Here is a 23,423-nt window from a genome sequence, read left to right as displayed (position 1 = left end):
GCACTAGCCAAACCAAAGCTGGAACAACATCAAAGGAAAGACACATTGGCATTGACAGCCTAAAGAAGGCTCATTAGTGATAATGTGTATGAAAGGATTTTCTTATGAGGAGAGGTAGAATAGTTGGGCTTATATTCATTAGAGTTTAGAAGAATGTGTGAAGACAATATTGAAATGTATAAGATTCTTACGTACTTGAAAATGTAGCTGCAGAAAGAGTAGGTGCAGAAAGAATAGATGTAGAATGGCAAGATGCAGAATAGGCAGATGCAGAAAGTGTAAATGCAGAATGGATAGATGCAGAATGGGTAGATGCAGAATAGGTAGATGCAAACAGGGTAGATGCAGAATGGGTGGATGAAGAATGGGTAGACGCAGACACGGTAGATGCAGAATGGGTAGATGCAGACAGAGTAGATGCAGAATGGGTAGATGCAAACAGGGTAGATGCAGAAAGGGTAGATGCAGAATAGGTAGATGCAGAATGGGTAGATACAAACAGGATAGATGCAGAAAAGGTAGATGCAGATAGTGTAGACGCAGACATGCAGAAAGGGTAACGCAGACAGGGTAGATGCAGACAGAATATATGCAGAATGGGTAGATGCAGACAGGGTAGATGCAGAAAGGGTAGATGCAGAATGGGTAGATGCAAACAGGGTAGATGCAGAATGGGTAGATGCAGACAGGGTAGATGCAGACAGGATGGACGCAGAATGGTTAGATGCAAACAGGGTAAATGCAGAATGGTAGATGCAGAGTGGGTAGATGCAGAATGGGTAGATGCAGACAGGGTGGATGTAGAAAGTGTAGATGTAGAATGGGTAGATGCAAACAGGTAGATGCATGAAGAGTAGATGTAGAAAGGGTAGATGCAAACAGGGTAGATGCAGAATGGGTAGATGTAGAAAGGGTAGATGCAAACAGGGTAGATGCAGAATGGGTAGACGCAGAATGGGTAGATGCAGACAGGATAGATGCCGACAGGGTAGATGCAGAAAGGGTAGATGCAGAATGGGTAGATGCAGAATGGGTAGATGCAGAATGGGTAAATGCAGAATGGGTAAATGCAGACAGGGTGGATGCAGAATGCGTAGATGTAGAAAGGGTAGATGCAAACAGGGTAGATGCAGAATGGGTAGACGCAGAATGGGTAGATGCAGACAGGATAGATGCCGACAGGGTAGATGCAGAAAGGGTAGATGCAGAATGGGTAGATGCAGAATGGGTAGATGCAGAATGGGTAAATGCAGACAGGGTAGTTGCAGACAGGGTGGATGCAGAATGGGTAGATGCAGAATGGGTAGATGCAGAAAGGGTAGATGAGACAGGGAGATGCAGAATGGGTAGACGCAGAAAGGGTAGATGCAGACAGGGTAGACACAGAATGGGTAGATGCAGAATGGGTTGATGCAGACAGGATAGATGCAGACAGGGTAGATGCAGAATGAGTAGATGAGAATGGGAGCTGAAAATATGTTGCTGGAAAAGTGCAGCAGGTCAGGCAGCATCCAAGGAACAGGAAATTCGACGTTTCGGGCATAAGCCCTTTATCAGGAATGAGGTAAGTGTGTCCAGCAGGCTAAGATAAAAGGTAGGGAGGAGGGACTTGGGGGAGGGGCGATGGAGATGTGATAGGTGGAAGGAGGTCAAGGTGAGGGTGATAGGCTGGAGTGGGGTGGGCGCGGAGAGGTCAGGAAGAATATTGCAGGTTAGGAAGGCGGTGCTGAGTTCGAGGGATTCGACTGAGACAAGGTGGGGGAAGGAGGGATGAGGAAACTGGAGAAATCTGAGTTCATCCCTTGTGGTTGGAGGGTTCCCAGGCGGAAGATGAGGCGCTCTTCCTCCAACCGTCGTGTTGTTATGGTCTGGTGATGGAGGAGTCCAAGGACCTGCATGTCCTTGGTGGAGTGGGAGGGGGAGTTAAAGTGTTGAGCCACGGAGTGATTGGGTTGGTTGGTCCGGGTGTCCCAGAGGTGTTCTCTGAAACGTTCCGCAAGTAGGCGGCCTGTCTCCCCAATATAGAGGAGGCCACATCGGGTGCAGCGGATGCAATAGGTGGTGTGTGTGGAGGTGCAGATGAATTTGTGGCAGATATGGAAGGATCCCTTGGGGCCTTGGAGAGAAATAAGGGAGGAGGTGTGGGCGCAAGTTTTGCATTTCTTGCGGTTGCAGGGGAAGGTGCCGGGAGTGAAGGTTGGGTTGGTGGGGGGTGTGGACCTGACGAGGAGTCACGGAGGGAGTGGTCTTTTCGGAACGCTGATAGGGGAGGGGAGGGAAATACCTGGTGGTGGGGTCCGTTTGGAGGTGGCGGAAATGACGGTGGATGATCCGCTGTATATGGAGGTTGGTGGGGTGGTAGGTGAGAACCAGTGGGGTTATGTCCTGGTGGCGGTTGGAGGGGCAGAGCTCAAGGGCGGAGGAGCGGGAAGTGGAGGAGATGCAGTGGAGGGCATCGACGATCACGTCTGGGGGGAATCTGCGGTCCTTGAAGAAGGAGGCCATCTGGGCTGTACGGTATTGGAACTGGTCCTCCTGGGAGCAGATGCGGCGGAGACGAAGGAATTGGGAATATGGGATGGCGTTTTTACAGGGGGCAGGGTGGGAGGAGGTGTAGTCTAGGTAGCTGTGGGAGTCAGTCGGTTTATAGTGATGTCTGTGTTGATTCGGTCACCCGAGATAGAAATGGAAAGGGGAGGGAGGAGTCTGAGACGGTCCAGGTGAATTTGAGGTCGGGGAGGAAGGTGTTGGTAAAGTGGATGAACTGTTCAACCTCCTCGTGGGAGCACGAGGCAGCGCCAATACAGTCATCGATGTAGCGGAGGAAAAGGTGGGGGGTGGTGCCAGTGTAGTTGCAGAAGATGGACTGTTCCACATATCCTACGAAGAGACAGGCATAGATGGGGCCCATGCAGGTGCTCATGGCAACTCCTTTAGTTGACAGGCATAGCTGGGGCCCATGCGGGTGCCCATGGCAACTCCTTTAGTTGACAGGCATAGCTGGGGCCCATGCGGGTGCCCATGGCAACTCCTTTAGTTGACAGGCATAGCTGGGGCCCATGCGGGTGCCCATGGCAACTCCTTTAGTTGACAGGCATAGCTGGGGCCCATGATGAGAATGGGTCAATGCAGACAGGATAGATGCAGACAGGGTAGATGCAGAATGGGTTGACGCAGACAGGGTAGATTCAGACAGGGTAAATGCAGAAAGGGTAGATGCAGAATGGGTAGATGCAGAAAGGGTAGTTGTAGACAGGGTAGATGCAGAAAGGGTAGATGCAGAATGGGTAGATGCAGACAGGGTAGATGCAGAATGGGTAGATGCAGACAGGGTAGACACAGAAAGATTGTTTCCCTATGTGAGAGGGTCTAGGATCAGATAACTCAATCACATAATAAAGGGTTGACCACTTAATACAGAGATATGGATGAACTTCCTCTCTCTATGAAATTCTATGAACAGAGAGCTATTGAGGCTGGGTCATTAAGTATAGTCAAGGTTGAGAACTACAAATTTTTAATTGTTAAGGAGGTAAAGGGTTATGGGGAAAAAGACAAAATTGGAGTTGAGGATTATCAGATTCACTTTGATTTCACTGATGTGTTGAATACCTACTTCTGCTCCCACGCTGAATGGTCTTATAGTATTTTCTCATTTACCTGTACTTCAAAACTTGTAATGTTGTGTTCTCTTTCAAATCAAAGTCAGCTGTCATTAGATGCCAAAATAGTTTTTTTTTTCATTTTGGCTACATCTTCATTCAATTCATGACTCACCTGGAAAAGCTCTGGCTGCTGTTTGGAACTCTATATGCTTGGTTAAATGTTAGCCTGTGGCTGTTATAGCAGGTCTGACAAGAGGAAAGGTCCATAACGGAACAAAAGGATGGTCAACGGATCCCAGCTTGCACACAGTGGGAGGGCATGGATAGGGTAGACAGGAATAGACTTCTCTCCTTGGTGGACTGACCAATGACCAGGAGGCATAGATTTATGGTATAGGGCAGGAGGTTGAAATAGGAGCTGAGGAAAGGTTTTTGAGGGTGGTGTGCCTCTGGAACTTACTGCCTGAAAGCATGGAAAAGGCAGAAACCTTCATAACACTAAAGAAGTATTTAAATGTGCCCTTGTAATGCCAAGGCATACAAGGCCATGAGTCAAATGCTGGAAAATGGGTTTAGAATGCTTGCTCTTGATTGGCACAGACTTGATGGGCTGAAGAGCCTTTATATTGTCTTTTTTTTTAAGATTACTTAGATTAGATTACTTACAGTGTGGAAACAGGCCCTTCGGCCCAACAAGTCCACACCGACCTGTCGAAGCGCAACCCACCCATACCCCTACATTTACCCCTTACCTAACACTATGGGCAATTTAGCATGGCCAATTCACCTGACCCGCACATCTTTGGACAGTGGGAGGAAACCGGAGCACCCGGAGGAAACCCACGCAGACATGGGGAGAACGTGCAAACTCCACACAGTCAGTCGCCTGAGTCGGGAATTGAACCCGGATCTCAGGCGCTGTGAGGCAGCAGTGCTAACCACTGTGCCACCATGCCGCCCACGGTGTTGTAGATTCAGTGACAGTACCTGTGATCTTCCATCAATTGATAAACCTCATTGGTTTTCAAAGAGTGCAAATGTGACAAAAGTCAATTATGAGAATCAGGGTGTCATTCTTCACTGGCTTGACAAATCCTACCTCTGAAAAAAAATCCCATCAAGCCTTTGTGTGACACGTACCACAGTTTGATGATTGACCTGAATCACTTCATCCCCAGCGTGGATTTTCTTGCACCGATCTGCAGGAGACTTTACAAAAGGAGGGAGAAAAAGGGAGACCCAGATGAAAAAAATAAAAGCATCATCAAACAAAATGTGCAACATTTACTCACTTCATTAAACATTTCTCCATGCCCTCTTCCTTTTATAACAATGCAGAAATGATATCACCTGTGGCTAAACTAACATATAGTGAAGACAACACTACAATATTTCATCCACTTAATGTTTCATTTGTGTTGTTAATTAAATTGTAGTTCAGTTAATTGCTGTTCAATATCTAAATGTAGCTGTACGTTACAAAATAGAGGACAATCATCTTCTGCAGCACCGCAAACCAATTTTCAAAGGTGTTTGGTTTCAAGTATTACTAGATCTATTCAATTTCAGCTTATGCACTGCACAACACTGCAGAAGGACACTTACAAACAAAGCATTGAATAGGATTCCTAACATAACAAACTACTGCAGATCTTTTTTGCCACTGGGGAAATGGAAATACTTGTAAGGATACACACAAGCATTCAGACATTTTACATTACTCTGTGTGCAGTCTTTATTGTTTGTTAAATGTAGTTCCACAAAAATTGCCAGCTATTCAGCCCTTCGCGTCTGCTCTACCAATCAAGATAATTGTGGCTGATCCAACTCAGTACCCTATTCCCACTTTCTCCCCATATCCGCTGATCTCTTTAGCCCCAGAAACTACATTCAACACCTTCCTGAATTCAATCTTTTAGCCGCAACCACATTCTGTGTCAGAGAATTCCACAGGCTCGTCACTCTCTGGTGGAATTTAAATTGAATAAAAATCTGGGATTGAGTCTAATGATGACCCATGAAACGAGTGTTGGTTATCATAAAAACTGATCTTGTTCACTGATGTTCTTTCGGGAAGGCAATCTGCCATTCTTCACTGGTTTGGCCTAAATACAATGCCAGTCCCAAATCAATATGGAGCAGGGAGGTGTGCAAGAGTTGGTCGGAGGGTGAAAGGAGTTGAGGATACCCCTCTCCCTCTCCTTACTCTTGCCAGTTGGGCAGCTGATGAAAAGGCTAGCAGAATGAACACCTCTCTTTACTCACAAGCTTCACACAGGAGGAATCAGGTCTCATTGAGCAGCTTAGGCCAACGTTCTTCAGTGCCAAAAAAGACGTGTGAGCATTTTAAAGGGCTCATGCACCATCAGAGATCAATCTGGGCTCCATAGCAGCCATTGTTATGTCGGAGTTTGTGACAAAATCTCATCTGATGACCCCACTGGCGGTTGTGATTTGCAGTTTGGGAATCCCTGTTGTATCCTTGATTATTCCATATTCATGTCTTCACTCTGATTCTTCAATTTGTAAACGTCTTCATTCTTGCTGAGTCATGCATGCCATTGACACATTTTCACAGTCATAGTCTCAAACACTAGAGTGCCTGTGAGTCAGAGGCTGTCATTCTCAATCAGAGGTATGTTTAGAACTTCTAGAGAACAGAAGTCACCTTTATCATCACCCTGTTATGTAAGATGAACTTTTCTTGCAAATTACTGAGTCAATCTCAACATATTCTTCACTTCTCCCAGATGAATTCACACACACTGACATTTATAATGAGTGCATAAATGGCCTGATGGCTGGTTAAACATCAATTAATCATCATTGAGTCATACAGCACGTACAATCCTTTGACCCATTTTGTCCATGTCAATGTCGCCCACTCAGTCCCCTTCTCTATCTTTTAACAATCCCATTTTAAATGTTTCCTTAACAAATTGCTATCTGTTTCTTTACAGAACACGTAGTGAATCCTGTTGGTTGTCAATTTTTCTGTCAAAACGTGTTCTCACAATGGGGGCAATATCAATGAGGCAGCATCTGTTGCCTTTCCCCAGTCATCCTGCAAAGGCAGAGATCCATTGTCTTAAATTGCTGCAGTGTTTGTAAAGATCAAACATCCCCTGATAAATATCAGACAGGGAATTGCAGGACACTGTCAATATAAGAATGGCAGTGCATATCCAAATCAGGAAGTAGTGCGTTTCAGATGCAGTGACATTACATTAACATTGTTAATTTTTGCCTTGCTGGAATAGGTAGCTGGGTCAATAAATCTTACCGAGACCACCTTGTAAATAGTACACTATAACGACTGAGCGCTGGTATTGGATTGTGGATATTGAGTCTGAAGGCACTGACTGTCAGGTGAAATACTCCGCCTTGCATCGCATTCTCTTTTATTATTTGAATATTCTTATGACTACATCCATCTTAGTGAGCATTCATCACATGACTTGCCTCAAACTTGTATAGTGCAGAGATGTTTTGAGTGATCAGAAAGTTTACTTGGTACAGTGTACCAATTTTCATTGTGTATTACCCTTGCAGGAATAATATTGAGATAGCTGCTCTAGGACTGTGACTTTAAGAAAAAGATTGCAGCAACTCAACCATGATGCTGTTATCAAACATCCTTGCTGAATGCAGCTGTTTGTCACAATATAGTTGCAAACTTGTTAGCACAGGGTGCACTGTAGTGAGGCCTTTCAAGCTATGTCCATTTTCTATAAACCATCATTTTTATCTAACTATAGCATTTTACAAAAATACCTTGTTTCAAGTAGTAGACGTTCCTGGAAATTACCACAAGATAGTGGTTGAAAACAAAAAATGCTGGAGATCACAGTGGGTCAGGCAGCATCCGTGGAGAGAAAACAAGCTAATGTTTCAAGTCTGGATGACTCTTCATCATTTGTTCCTCCAATATAGTGGTTACCAAATTCAATATATCACTTCATTTATTCCTATCTCTGTCTTCTGCGAGTTCTTTCTCACCAGACTGCCTACTTAGAACAGATTTCTCCTGTTTTCTGCCTTTATCTCCTACTCTGTGTTTCAGTCCTTTGACACTTGTAATTTGAAATTGATGCATGGCTCTATTTCATATCTCCTCATAGTTTTTTGTAATCTCTTCGATAGTTGTTCCTGGCAGGTACCAACTTTTTCAGCCCTCAGCCAGGCTCTTGTCTTGGTAGGTCTATGCAAATAGAAAATCTGTTATGGGAGTCCTGCCTAACTGACACGTACTTTGCTTCTCCTTGGACATGATACTCATTTTATTCTGTTACAGGTTGAGAAAGAGATCTGTGCTGCAGTGGAAAAGCCACGGCAAGGAAAGAAGTACAGATTTTCAGAAGAAATCTTTCTATTAATAATAGAAGACAGTAAACCAAACAGATCCATTAAAGTAGAAAGAGGAAACTATAGATACAACACCGACATGAACATGGCCTTGTCAGTGATGCTCACATCCAAATAATTGCTTTTAAAAATTATAAAATAAAGAATAGCAGAGAAAGACTAAGCAACTTGAAAGAAGAAACATGTCAAGTAAAGGGTGGCACAGTGGCTCAGTGGTTAGCACTGCTGCCTCACAGTGCCTGGGACCCAGGTTTGATTTCTGCTTTGGGACACCGTCTGTGTGGAGTTTGCACATTCTCCCCGTGTCTGTGTGGGTTTCCTCCAGGTGCTCCGTTTTTCTCCCACAATCCAAAGATGTGCAGATCAAGTGAATTAGCCACGCTAAATTGTCAATAGTGTTAGGTGCATTAGTCAGGGATAAATGTAGGAGAATGGGTCTGGGAGGGTTACTCTTTGGAGGGTCCGTGTGGACTTGTTGGGCTGAAGGGCTTATTTCCACACCGTAGGAAATCTAATCTAAAGAGCGAAAACTAATGAGTGTCACAGAAAGCAAATAGCTCACAGTTACATAACTGTAAAAAGCTGCATGGAACATGCATAAACCAGACACAAATGCACTTATGCTTGAGTCTGGCTGAATCACTGTAAGCAATAACAGGGAAAATGAGGAACATAGATCAATTTGTGGCTAATCACAAAAGATGTGTGAAAAACACAAGATCCGCAGTTTGTGTGGTAATCTGAAAGAGCAAATCACCCACTTGTTAATTAACTCGCTTGACTTTTAACCTCAAATTGATCCCAAATTCACTGAAATGAACAGGAGGAAAATTGAGTGGAGTCCACAAACTGACGAATGATCAGATCAAGCTGATAACAAAACATGCAATGATGATAAAACTTTATCTAATTGTTCTTGCAAATTTTCACAAGTCCATGCCCAAAAAAAGATCTGAAGGTCTTCTTTTATTTTTCATGTGGTTGCAAATAGAAATAAGGAATTTGTTTCAATACAGGCAGAAAACTCTGAAAATCCAATGATGGGTATACATCCTAAACATCAAAATCTGCATTTTCCCTTCACACATTCTGACTGTCAATTAATGTCCATTTAAGATTTTCAAAAAGTACAATGTTACTGGGTTACTTTTACTGAATTTCATTCAATTATCTACTTTGTGGAATAGGTTAATAATACTGCAGCCACTGATGGATACTAAACATTAATATATTGCTAAAGTACAATCCTAAATTCTAAACATGCATGTTATGTAATAATTTTCTTAATTTTAGTCACTTCCTTGAGACCTACATTTTGCAGTGAAGTAATTACCCTTTTTGGAGGCTACTGCTACCTGCAGTGAGTTGGATTTCATTGCAAATTCTTATACAAGCTGGTACCATGTCAAATTTAGTAGGCAGTATTATATGATGCCTCCCCACACCTATAATAGAGCACCTATGTTGCTCAACCACATGACAATTTAAGAAACCTGTAATCCATAAATTTTCAGAGATAGTTGAAAAATTTGATTTTTTTTTGTGTTTTTACCATCACTTCCTCTTGCATCATGGACTCAAAGAATGGTTACAGTGCAGAAGAAAACTCAACTTGTCTAGCTTACCCACCCTTTCCCCACAATCCTACAAATGTTGTCTCTTCAGGAGCTTATCAAATTCCCTTTTTTAAAAGCCCGATTTAATCTACCTCCACCACACTCTCAGGCAGTGTAATTCACATCTGAACTACTCGCTGCGTGTAAAAAATGTTTTTCCTAATATCCCTGTTGGGTGCTTCTGTAGATCACTTTCAATCTGATACATGACCCTTCAGCCAATGTGATCTTTCTTTTTACTTTGTCTCGTCATGCTTCAGAATTTGAATTCTTCCAACAAATCTCCTTTCAGACTTCTTTAAGAATGACAACCCCAGCTTCTCCAATCTATCCTGTTCATTAAGTTGCTCATTTTTTGGAACCATTCTCTTTCCTGCACCCTTTGTAATGCCTTCACATAGTGCCTAGAATTTGGAATACTGCTTTTGGGGATGAACTACATCTTTCTAATAAAACATCATAATTTATTTGCTTTTGTCCTCTTTGTCTCTGTTTATAAAGTCCACAATCCTTATGCTTTCTTTACCATAGTCCCACCTGACCCAGAGGTGTCTCATAGCATGTGAACAGATTGATTGAAAAATGTCTGCTGTCATAAATAGCAATTACATGATCCTATGCTTACTTTCTTCCTTCTATATGTCAGTGTAGTGATATAAAAATTCTTTGCATTCTTCTACTCCAAGATAATTTTCCAGAATGATTCAAAATTGTGAAATATCTTAGTTTCCTCAGTTTTATTTTCCTACGACAATCTTCAGACTTTTATAACTAAAACTGGCTATCAGGTTTCCTTAGGTGCTGTCTGACGTACCTCATGCCTTTTATCCCTAATACATGGTGTCATCCCCAGCCCAACTGACTTTAGTTCTGTTCATGAAAAATCTATAATGCTTTTCACAAGTCTGATATAAAATGAGTTCTTAGGAAGACAGGGGAGATCAGTTTGAAACAATGAAAGTTGATTGCATAACAGTCAAAAGGCCAGTCGAGAAGATATTGGAGTGACAGCAGCAATATCAAAATCTTTTTCAAGCTCTGCTTGAAGTCAAAGAACCACAAAGAACTGCAGAGAGTAATAATGAATTCTTCAGGGTAGAGTCAAGTGGACTCCAATGACATGGCAGACGATGTCATGTAATGGATACTGTGCAGCAAGTTTACACTTCAAGACTTGCTAATAATGAATCATGCTATTGCAATGCCTAAAAGTGGATGCATACTGTCAAGAAAGCTCGACTGGTCACAAACCGAACAGCTACAGTGCTGATCTTAATGTAGGAACAATATAGGTCAGTGAGCAGAGGGGTAATGGGTAATGGGTGAGTGGGACTTGGTATAAGTTGTACAGCTTCAGATGACATCAAGGTTACAGAAAGTGCAATGGAGGGCACCAGTAAAGAATGGGTTTGACTTGTCAACTCTTCAGGTAACAGAAACGTGGCTACGGCAGGGAAGTAGTGAACGTATCGTTACTCGAAAACTCTTTATCACATTTGGGTGGATTGCAGAGAACAAGAATTTTAAGTAAGATGAGTGAAGAAAGTGAAAAGCCCAAAGGAGGGAGAACTGCCAGAGAAGTAAAGGGACAGACCAGGGTGAGATGTGGTGATAACAGTCACACAGCCCCTCCCATAGTCTTGCGCACCTGGTGGGTAACATCAGGCTTTATAATTCACTAATATTCTTTACAAAAGGTATTCAATTCACTAAAGAGCAACTAATCAGCAATTACCACACATGCAACCAATCACATCCATCATAGATTTATTTAACACAGATTTAAATTAGATTATTTTTAAAATTACCCCTTATTTATCCAACTCATGTTCAAATTTCGCCAACAAATTATTCTACTAACAAACAATTTCTTCCTCTTTCTTCAGTGTTATCTTTCATCACCCTCTCGTATGGTGCTCAATGCTACAATGATCATTCCCAGCAGCCTGCAATCACCACCATCTCTACCACAGATGCCAACTGTAGACCCCCTCTTTGCTCTAGTGCGAAAGTTTAATTTCATCTGAAGCTGATCTCAGTCAACTTATCAGATATCCTAACTAAAAGTTACATATGCTTTCTTGGCACTCTGGATTTTGAGTGTCCTTCAGCTTGATGATCCGTGCTTAGATGCTGGAATTTCAACTCCTGCAGATAAATTACTCATGGCATATTGAGATACGTTGTGGAGTTGTGGTTTTCACACTGGTGTGGTACAATATTCCAATCTCAGGCAGAATAACATGGGAGTACAATTCTAATTGTTTAAATTCATTTACAAAATGCAAGGGTTAGGTCATCATGTGTTGCTAACTCTCATTGCTTTAGAGAAGGTGGTGGTGAGCTGCTTCAATTGTTCAGTCCATTTGGTGTAAGGACACCCACAGTGTTGATAGGAAGAGAGTTTCAGGATTTTAACTGAGCAACAGTAAAGGAACAGCTATAAACTTCTAAGTCAATAAGTTGAGTGGCTTGGAAGAGATCGTGCATGTAGTAGTGTTTCCATATATTTGCTACACTTATCCTTTTCAGTGGATGAGGTTTGGAAAATCTTCTTAAAGGAGTCTTAGATAGTTGCTGCAGGGATTCTGGTATATACCATGCACTGCTACCAGTCTGCTGCAGGAGTAAATATTTAAGTTCAAGATCACAAGAATGTTGTATTCTTTTCCAAAACAACTTATCCTTATTTATTGAACTTAAATGTTTGTTAAGAACGAGAGTATTCATATTCTGAACATTGTATCTATGAAAGCTGGAATCTTTCAGGTTCAATTAAATATACAATAGTTTTTCTCTTATTACCATAATGTAATGCTCCAATAATTTTGTTACATTAAAGTGATAGGAAACCTGCTGTTGGATCTAGGCAGGGTAACATCAGATTCCACCCATATTCTACTACGAAACCTGAGCACATAATCTAGGTTGACAGTCAAATGTATGACTGAAGGTCATATTTTCCAGGTAAAGGGGTGAAATGAGACCATATCATCCTAATGCAGCGAATACAATGGATACAATCACAGAGCACAAAACGTAACCCAGAGTCTTTGTTAGCATTTATTCTTCAATTGCCATGAAACGTCACTCAATTCCATGCTGCTTCTGAGGCTATGCATGTAAATCTCTTTCCATGTTTGTCTATGTAATGACATTGACATATAAAAATAACCCAGTGGATATGGGGATGTTTAAAATTTTGGAAACATTATTGGAAGTAAATTGTTTGATTCTTTGAATATGCTCTGGTATTCATAATAATTATTGTTAAGCTTCTACTTCAATACTTGCTTCCCACACCAGTCCCATTTTCTTCAATCCCTTTGGTGCATAAAAATCTCGGAGCATTAAACTAAGGTCCAACTCTCAATTCTTTATCTCACTCAAATAATCACGATCAACTATGTTCTTGTTCTCTTCAGTGACGGTATTTAAGTAGTAATTTGGGAGGTATGCTCAGAGTCTTGTTTCTTGGTTGACGTAAGAAATCAATGGTGTTACATTTTTTGTCCAGAATAGCCTCTCCACCCTATTTGTTCCTCAAATGGCACACATCGTTTCAGGTTTCCTACATTATTGAACCTATGAGCTCAATCAAGACAAACGTCTTTTTGTTTAATTTCAGATTCTTTCCCATGGCTTTTTCTCATCCTTGTGTGAGCCTGGTATCATGTTCTTACTGATGCTAATGTCGTTGACACACGCACAATGGAGGAATGATTCAATTACTCACTTTAGGTACATGAAAGATTCTAAAATGAGGCATAAAGAAAATACACTGAAGAGACAAAGAAAGAAGTTTGCATCATTGTGTCATTGGCAAAATCTAAAGCAGCATTTAATTTGGAAAGCATTTCAGCTCCAGCAGGTTGTAACATAACTTATTCATGTGTGTGGTTAATTTGTAGCATTCTCTTTGTACAACCTTAGCATACAGGTATTTAGATACACATTTCTATTGTGCACAATCACTGGGGACTTAACTCATCTATTGAGTTCACTAATTATGTCATGAAACTATTTGCACTGTGATTCTGTATTTTAATTTATCTTGCAAGGTGAGTGGTATCATTTAATTAGGTTCAAGTATTGGCATTTCATTAACAAAGACTTTGTGCACAAAAACCTTACTGTACAAAAAAAACAAAACATTAAGCTTCTTGTTTTCCTTCAGGCATAGGATCCACAGTCAATACCCATTTCAACAATGGAGCCTTTCACTATTCTTGATCATCAATGCTGCCAGTTGAACATTCCTGCTGATAACAGGACTGATACTCCTGTGTTGGTCATTCACTGAGATGATACAGTGCTCCTTCTATGTTGCTACCAAAGCATGCTATCGGTTTAATTGATGCAGTTCTGAGGTCTTGATTATTTTGTAGGCTTTCATGGCCTTGAAACCTACAGTTGTAACACTAATTATGATATCCAACTTCAAATGCATAATTTTCATTAAAACTCTAAAGTATGTGTTCCCAAGGCAGGAGATAGGATGCTGCTATACAATCATGTCGCATGGAAACAGATCCTTTGGTCCAAACAGTCAGTACTGAACATAATCTCAAACTAAAATAGTCCCACTTGCCTGCTCCTGGCCCGTATCCCTCCCTTTCCTATTCGTGTACTTATCTAAGTGTCTTTTAAACATTGCAACTTTTAAATTGGCCTCTGTAATTTATCTTTGCTTGCACAGATGCACCCGTAAAGCAGCTGTAACATGGAACAGGAAAAGAATTTTCAAGCTATGATCCTCCTACAAATCATTTGTTGAAAACCTATGTTTCTCTGTAGTTATACTTGAAAACACAGTGCAATTAATAGAAGACAGTGATTTATTTACTACCTAGTTCTTGCAAGCTGTTATCATATATAGATAATTATATGAATGTATGTGGGTTGGGGCAGGTTCTGTCAGTTCAACTAAATTCAGGGTGCAAAAGGCATTAATAATGATCTGTGTATCCATTTCATGAATTTTGATATCACACTGTAGAAGAGAAACTGTCAAGAACGTGGACTCATTCAGTTGGCTTTTTAAAAAATAGGTTTCTTGAAAGCATTTGCCAAGGTGATGGTCAGTGATTGACAGGCAGACTTATGAGCTTTGACAATTTCTTACCCTGATTTTGTGCATTTGCAATAGTGCTCCACCAAGCCATGGGCAGCCATAAAACATATTGATCATAAGCGGAGATTTAGTCAGTTAACCCCCTTAAATCCTGTATCTTCCGTTCAATTAAATCATTGCTCATTCGTCCCTCACCTCCATCTCCCTGCTTTTGATCCATATCTCTTGATACACTTTCCTGACAAAAATTCATCAATTTTTATTAATCAATCTATTAATCATGATTTGGTTCTCTTGATGCTAAACCATAAAATACAATTTTCTAAATTAATAGTGATTAAGTAAAATCCTTGAAAATACTTTTGATGGTGATGATACACTTACTGGTCTCAAATGTCTCATCTAATATCACAACGTTCCCTGTTTTTCCAAAGAAAAACAAATGATTAGTGTCTTCTCCTGAGTTTCCAATGCCTTGCAGATTTTAACCATTGTATGGCCATGTCATGTAATGCAATAGTAAATGAAAATTAGAGTCATCTCTTTCTGACTATAGCTGATTCTGCCTTGCAGATCATCTTATATCTAATTACACTATTGTACAATTCACCAAAGAGAAATAGTGTAAAGAAATTTAATAAATATTTGATATGTGACATATTAGTGAAAAGTTCCAATTGATCTTTGTAACGCCTTTTGTTTACTCGAATTTGCTCTTGCCAGTACTCAGTAGGTCTGCCAGCATCTGTGCGAAGAAACAGAGCTAACATTTGGAGTTGAATATGACTCTTCTGCTGAGTATTTCTAACACAAAGTGAAATTTTATCACTTCGGTTTTAGTTATCTTTTTAATCAGTCTCATCCAAATTTCTGCCAATGTGACCATTACAAGGCAGCTGTTGGCAAGAGTGGTTTAGGTGATGTTGAGTTAGTAAAGCATTTTTGTTCATGTAATTATGTCTTTTCAATTGCACACAGTGCAGACACGGTTTGTTTGACAGCTTCAAAGGTTAAGTAAAACGTTTAAACTTGGTTATATGAACTGAGTATAATACTTTTCTTGGAACAAGAATCATAGAATTCCTACAGAGTGGAAAAGGGCCATTCAGCCCATCAGGTTGCACTGACCTGCTGATAAGCATCCCACCCAGACCCACCCCCTACCCTATCCTCATAACCCTACATTCACCATGGCCAATCCACCTAGCCTGCGCATCCCCGGACATTACAGGGCAATTTAGCATTGCTAATCCACCTAGCCTGCACTCCTTGGGACTGGGAGGAAACCACAGCACCTGGAGGAAATCCACACAGGCACGGGGAGAATGTGCACACTCCACAGTCATTCAGGGCTCGAATCAAACCTGGGTCCCTGGCGCAGTGACGCAGCAGTGCTAACCACTGAGTCACTGTGCCGCCATGTCTGCCCACCAACCATGTATTTGGAAAAGGTTTTAATAGCAATCTGACTTGGTTAATTAACTGTATCTGTTGAACAAAGCATTAATATTTTGAAAAGAGTATTCAGAACTTCTGCTCAAAATATTGTCCTTCACTGGTTTAGTATTTATGGGAATGTAAGTTGAATTGGCTTTATTGATAAGAGGATGTAATATTGTTTATCCAACTTCTCAATATCTAACAGTGTGTAATACTTGTTCACCCAATGAATTTTTAGTTCCTGGGCCCTCGGGAATAATATGTAGATAGCTGTTTGGCCTACCTGACCCCCCACTACGGGTGTGGTGACATCCAATTACCCTCATCTTAAGCAAATGGAAAGAATTAATTTGATCCCTTTCCAAATAATGTATAGATCATCTTCTGAATTAGGAATAAGAGTTGAAAGCTCAGTCTTTTGTGGTATGATTTTAGCTAGACTCCTGTGGCATAATTCTTCTCAGGCATGGTCACTTGAGAGAGAGGAGAAGAAAGGTATTACCTGTGCTGACCAATTTGAAGTAACCCTGGGGCTTGTGGGATAAGAAACAGAGTTTTTAATTATTCACAAAATATTCTTCGTTCATAAATAGTGACTAATTGCACGTTGGCAGATCAACTGCTACTGAGGACCCCATGATATAAGTTAACAATTTTGAACTCTGAATTCAGTAATGGGGTTTTACACCACAAATAAGGATAAATGTACATTGTGCTTTAATTTTTCTACTTGTCAAGTTGCAATAGGCTTGAAACATTCTCACAGCACATCAGCTTCACATTACTTCTAAACATCTAAAATATCTTCTCTGTAACACAGAGGAACAACTGAACACTCCAATTTCAGTCATTTTCTTCTGCATCAATAGCAAAAAGACTCTAGTAAATAATAGTGACTTCTAAGCTCAAGAAATCCAAGTGGTTTCAACAGGTAAACTCCATATTATCAATATGCAGTCTTAATTCTGGCACCATGCAGTGTTTTAGTGGGCGTAGTGAAGAACAGAGCTCATGAAGCTATTGTGTAAAAAAAAAAGCATTACCAGCTAAACCCTCCTTATAAATCAAAGTCAAAAGAAAGATGGAAAACTGAAGCTATATTTTGTGCATCTCAACTATAGATTGCAGTCTGGCACCAAACCAGCATGCTTTCATTTTATGGAAGAGAGCATTGCTTTGTACAGCATGTACTGTACTTCTTTTGAAACAAGTAATTGGATTCCAAACTGCAAAAAAAATCCAGAAATCTATCACATCTGTAATGACAACTCCCTTGAAAGGATGCCCAATCATGTCTTATATTTCAGTCTTTTCATTCAACTTTAATATATCCCCAATGAATATAAACTATTTCAAAGATAATAAACATCAAAATATCTCAAGTTGTTGAGTGAATTAACATTTTGAATATTTCCTTCTTATCACGTAACAGACTATAAATGAATATTATTTGAAAACTTAATAAAATGTCAAGGATAAGTAACAACCTTTGATGTTGAAGAAACATGCTGACAGGTCACTTAAAATGGTAATTTTCTGTATGAACTTTCATTTATTGCTAAACAATGCATAAAATGGCAACATATTTAGAGCTTTTCCTTGCTGGCTTGACAGTTTGCGGTAATCAATTTAAAACGGTTTAGATTAGGGTTTAAAAATCTTTACCCGATGACAAGGTAAAATAGAAGGCTGGAAACAGTGAATTGACTGACTACATCGATTTTGAGCACTGCAAAATTAAAAGCAATGTATTATGATTCTAATTAAAGTAAATCTGGAAGCAGAATTAATCAGCATCAAATAGCAAATATAATAAATAAAAATTAGACATCTTCATTCTAGCTTTAGTAGCCATGTTGCTTTTTGAGCCATTGACTTAATTCAAAATTAAACCTGTGACCTACGAAACAGATCCCTTTTCCAAATAGAAATAATTTTCCAAGAAAGAATTCAGATAAATTCCACCTGTTTTATCTGAAAGATTACTTAAAATAAATTTATTCTGCGTGGGTGAGTGGCGAATTTTGTCATTAAGTTTACACATTCCTCCTTCTAGGAAACCTGAGGCCATTCCAAACGCTGTTGCTCATATTCTAACTTACTCCAAGTTCAATGTACCCTCAGCATTGTCTTCACTGACCTAACATTGGCTGTTGGCTGAAAGAAAAGGCTTGATATTAAAATTCCATCCTAGTTTTTAAATCTCTCCATGGGATGCAAAAAAGGGACATTTGTGTCTTTGTTGCTAATTAACGGAAGGCCAACATGATGGTGTTGCAAGCTAAAGGAATGTTAGCCTTTATTACAAGAAGATTTGTGTACAGGAGTAGTGATGTCATGTTTTAATTGTATAGGAGCTTGATTAGACTGCACCTTGAGTACTGTGTGCAGTTTGGATCTCCTTATCTCAGGAAAGATATTCTTGCCATAAAGAATCTGCTACAACAATTTACCAAATCTGTTCCTGGGAGGGCGGGATTGTCCTATGAAGATCTACTCAGCAAACCAGGACTGATTCTCTAAAGTTTCAAAAGAGACAGATGATCTCAGTGAAATTTACAAAATACTTCAAGGGTTACACAGGGTAGATGCAGGTAAGATATTTCCTCTGGTTGAGGAGTTGGGAACAGGGGCCACAATTTAAAAATAAGGGAGAATGCCACTTAGGAGATGAGGGGAAGTTTTTTTTTAACTCAGAGGTTTGTGAACATGTGGAATCTCTCTCTCAGAGGACAATGGAGGCTCAGTTTAAAATGGAAATTGGTAAATTTCTAATTACCAATGTTACAGGTTTATAGGGATGGGATGGATAAAAGGTATATAAATGTTTGATTAGCTATGATCATATTGAATGGCAGGACAGGCTTGACAGTCTGAATGACCTATTTCTGTTCTCATGTGCATCTCTTTCTATCTCTGCAGTCACCTCTAGTCCGTCAGCCTGACAAAATATCTTCTCCCACGTTCTGGCCTGCTAAGCAGTCTTGTGATTTTATTTGCTCTAGTATTGGTGGTCAGCTTTTCAATCCCCTCCTGAATATTCTCCATCTTCCATTCCACCTTTAAGATGCTCCTTAAACCTGCCACTTTGCCCAACTGGTTGATTACCTGCTCAAATGCATGACTTGATGTTAAATCTTGTGATGCACCTTGGGAGATTAACTATTTCCAAGGTACCAAACAAATGCAAGTTTCTGTTGAAATGCTGCGATGACACCAGAATAGTCATGTGCCTAATTAATGACATTTTGAGTCCTCTCTGCCCGATCATGAGTATTGATGGGAAAAGGCCTCTTATTTGAATGTTTAGGAAGATCCTACTCACCTTCTTCAATGGGCATTGAGATTGTGTAAAATGATTATTTTTCCCTGAAATGCCAATTGCTGAAAAAAAATCAATAAAAAGCTGCCTGTACACTGGGATTTAAATAATTTTCTTTCTTCTACCTTTAGTAGCAACTGTAATGGAGATTATTCACAGCTGGGTCTGTAATTCTATCTAATAAACAATCATAGTTAAACTACTGTGGTGAATCTTAAATTCTGTTAAGCTAATATTGAACGGAAGAAATATAAAAGATACACATGATGTTTCAACTTTATGTATTTCAGCTGGAATTTCAATGCCATGCAGTTGCTCCTCCCAAGGGTCCTCCCTGACCCCTCTATTGAGTTCTACTTGTCTTGGATCTCAAACTTTGGGATTCCTGAATCAAAATATTCTATGTATTATTAATAGTCTACCCTGGCAATTTTCCGTTCAAACACAACGCAATGACTAAGAGACCTCTCATCACAATTGTGTTCTTACCAGGGAATAACTGCCTGGGCATACTTTTACATGAGGTTTTATCCCACAACTAAAACAGCTTGCAACTCACAGATGCATATTAAAGCCTGGTGGCATGGCGTAGCAGTTTTTCAATCTTTGCACGTCTTTCCACGTGCCACTTTTCTTCTATCTTCAAACTTCCAAATTGTTTTTAAAAGGAAATGCAAATTAAAAAGTAAAGAAAATTCATAACAGCGTGTTTAAATTGTTCTTTTAATGTTTTCTTTATCATTTTTACTTGATCCTAGAGCCTCCCTCAAGAATCAGAACTTCAACCACAAAATTCTGTCTTTAAAATCGATCTGTTTGGACATGTCGTGACACACTCTGGGTGAGGTGAGACTTGAACTAAGAGCTCCTGCTCAGTGATAAGAATGCTGTAACTGTACCTCAGAAGCCTTAAGCATACAGTGCTGCATTAGATGAGAACATTTTTCATTCTGTCTGCACATTCTGAGCATGTGCAATTGTTAGAATGTTCCAGAATGCAATCTGTGCATCTGCAAGTGCCTTTCTTATGAGAATATAAAACCTTCCTCTTTCAGAAATAAACCTCAAAGATGCTGGAAATGTAATTCTTGCTGTATTAAATTTAGGCAATTGATTAATTCATAGTAAGTATACTATACATATTTTGTCTATTCCAAATTCCTCTCAGAAAAACATATTCAGCAATTGTGAGCATCAATAGCTTTTATTGTGTAAGAAACCAAATTATAAAATATTCCTGATTACTTGTTGCTGCCTATAAAAAAAGATTATTTTGGTAAAAATATTTTTGTTTTGGAAATCATTTCTATCATTTGTATATATATTTAGTTTAAAAACAATCCAATTCAAAGAGCCAAGGGCCAATAATTTATTGTATAAAACTTGGATACCTTAGCATTTTGTGAGAAACAATTTGAAATAAATACTTATGTTAATAAAAAGCTGTATAGCTGCTGTATGACTCTATACGTGCACAAACCCATTTATAGCACACCGTTGGTACAAGCTTGCACAAGGAATTTGGCACCATCTGCTCACAATGCTTTTGTTCACTAACTTTATAAAGCAGAATATTTCATTCTTAAGGGCAATCTCGTAAAACTGACAATTATAAAGAGTTGTATAATAGGAAGACCTAACATGAGCAAAGACATTGGAGGGAATGGGGAAGGAAAGCATACTTTTGCCTGGTTATGGGCATTGCTATATAAGCTAGATATAGTGCCTGCTTCTAATTACTTGAAAGAAGGTGGTGGAAAGCTGCCTTCTTGACCTGCTGCCACCTATGCAGTGTAGTTATATCCAAAGTGTGGTTAGGTTCCAGGATTTGGACCCTCCAACAGTGAAGGCAAAGTTATTCAGTGCAAAGACAGGATGGTGTGCAAACTGGATAAGGGACTTGCAGGGTGGTGGTGTTCCCATTCATCTGTTACAGTTGTGTTTCTATGTGGTGGAGATCACAGGTTTGGAAGTTGCTGCATTGTAGAGCACCTTACAGATGGTACACGTTGCAGCCACCATATTTCAGTGATGAAGGCAGTGAGTGATGAAAGTGGTGGTTGGGATGTCAATTAAAAGGCTACTTTGTTCTCAATGGTGTTAAGTTTCTTGAATGTTGTCGGCACCGCACACACTCTAGGCAAGAGGAAAGTATTGCATTACATTCCTGGCTTGTGCCTTGTAGATATTGGATAAATATTGGGAAGACGGAAGATTAGTTTCGGCATTGGTTTGGCCACTATTGGAATACTGTGTGCAACTCTGGTCTCCCTGCTAAAGGAAGGATGCTCTGAAACTTGAAAGGGTTCAGGAACGATTTTCAAGGATCTTGCCAGGATTGGAAGGCTGGAATTAAAGGGAGAGGCTGAATAGGCTGGGGCTATTTTCCCTAAAGCATCAGAGGCTGAGGGCTGAGCTTACAGAGGTTTATAAAATCATGAGAGGCATGGATAGGGTAAGTAGACAAAATCTTTTCCCTGGGGTCGGTGAATCCAAAAAGAGAGCACATAGGTTTAGGACAAGAGGGGAAAGATTGTAAAAGGGAACTAAGGGGCAACGTTTTCACTCAGATGGTGGTGTGTGCATGGAATAAGCTATCACAGGAAGTGGTGGAGGCTTATAAAATTACAACGTTTAAAAGGATCTGGATGGGTACATGAATAAGAAGGGTTTAGAGGGATAGAGGCCAAGTGCTGGCAAGTGGGACTAGATTAATTTAGGATATCTGGTTGGCATGGACGAGTTGGACGAAAATGTCTATTTCCATGCTGTACAGCGCTATGACTCTAAGTGATATCCTCTTGTAGCCATACAATTTATATGAGATGTCCAGTCCAGTTCAGTTTCTAGTCAATTGGTACCCTTAATATGTCATTTATGATGGATTCAGTGATGGCAATGCCTTTGAACACTAAGATTCAATGGCTAGATTTGCTCTTATTGGAGTTGTGAGGTGTAGGTGCCGGTGTTGGACAAAGTTAAAAATCACACAACGCCAGTCCAACAGCTTTATTTGAAAGTACAAGCTTTCAGAGCACTTCTCCTTTTTAAGGTAGCTAGTGCTACCTGATGAAGGAGCAGTGCTCCTAAAGTTATGTTGTGTGATTTCTAATCTTATTGGAGCTGGTCATTGTGAACTTCTGTGGTACAAATGTTGCTTGTCACGTATCAGCCCAAGCATGGGTATTGTCCAGGTCTTGTTGCACATTAACACGGACTGCTTCAGTGTCTGAGGAGTTGTGAATGGTGCTGAACATCCCCACATCTGACCTAGTGATGAAGGGAAGACCACTGATGAAGTAGCTGAAGATGGTTGAGCTTAGGACACTATTCTAAGGAACTGGGGTCTTGTGGCCCAGTGGAAGTGACCTGCCTCTGAGGTGAGAAGCATAGGTTCAAATCCCACCTGCCTCAGAGGTGCGTAATAACATCTCTGCACAGGTTGATTAGAAAGTATCTACCCCTGAGGAATTCCTGCAACAATCGCCTCGGAATGAGATAATTGCCCTTCACTAAGGAAGCCTTTTTTTTGTACTAGGTATGACTTCAACCAATGGAGAAATTTCCTCCAATTCACATTGACTCTAATTTCAATAGAGTTCTTTGAAACTACATTCAGGTAAAATAAGTCTTGATGTCAAGGGCAGTCACTCTCAATTCAACTCTCGAATTCAGCTTTTTGACAAAGCTCAACCAAGGCAGTAATGAGGTCAGAGCTGAGTGACCCCACCAGAACCCAAAGAGAGCATCAGTGAATAAGTTGTTGCTAAATGAGTGTGGCTTAAAAAAACTGTTGCTATTCCTTCCATCACATTACTGATGATTGAGAGTTGACAAACATGGTGGTAATTGGTCGGTTGGATTTGTCTCAATTTTTGTGGAAAGGACGTTCCTTGACAATTTTCCATTTTCTTGGGCAGATGTACAGGCACAATTTGGATAGGGGCATATGATTCAAGAAGAGCAAATGGAGTTCTCTCAGTGTCCTTGTGCTCCAAATA

The 23,423-nt window shown here is 40.2% G+C and overlaps 1 protein-coding gene across 1 annotated transcript in view; it reads right to left on the bottom strand.

Annotated features, from left to right (window-relative positions):
- Positions 1–23,423, bottom strand: part of cnksr2a (connector enhancer of kinase suppressor of Ras 2a) — a 481,257-nt gene that overhangs the window by 240,027 nt on the left and 217,807 nt on the right. The window contains exon 8 of the mRNA XM_060832965.1: positions 4,746–4,814. Coding sequence (XP_060688948.1) covers positions 4,746–4,814 — 69 coding nt within the window. The remainder of the gene's footprint in view (positions 1–4,745; positions 4,815–23,423) is intronic.

This window comes from Hemiscyllium ocellatum, chromosome 12 (genome assembly GCF_020745735.1).
Source record: "Hemiscyllium ocellatum isolate sHemOce1 chromosome 12, sHemOce1.pat.X.cur, whole genome shotgun sequence".
In the NCBI taxonomy this organism is placed as follows: Eukaryota; Metazoa; Chordata; class Chondrichthyes; order Orectolobiformes; family Hemiscylliidae; genus Hemiscyllium; species Hemiscyllium ocellatum.
The sequence above is the reverse complement of the archived record's forward strand: the minus strand, read 5'-3'. Positions and strand labels throughout refer to the sequence as shown.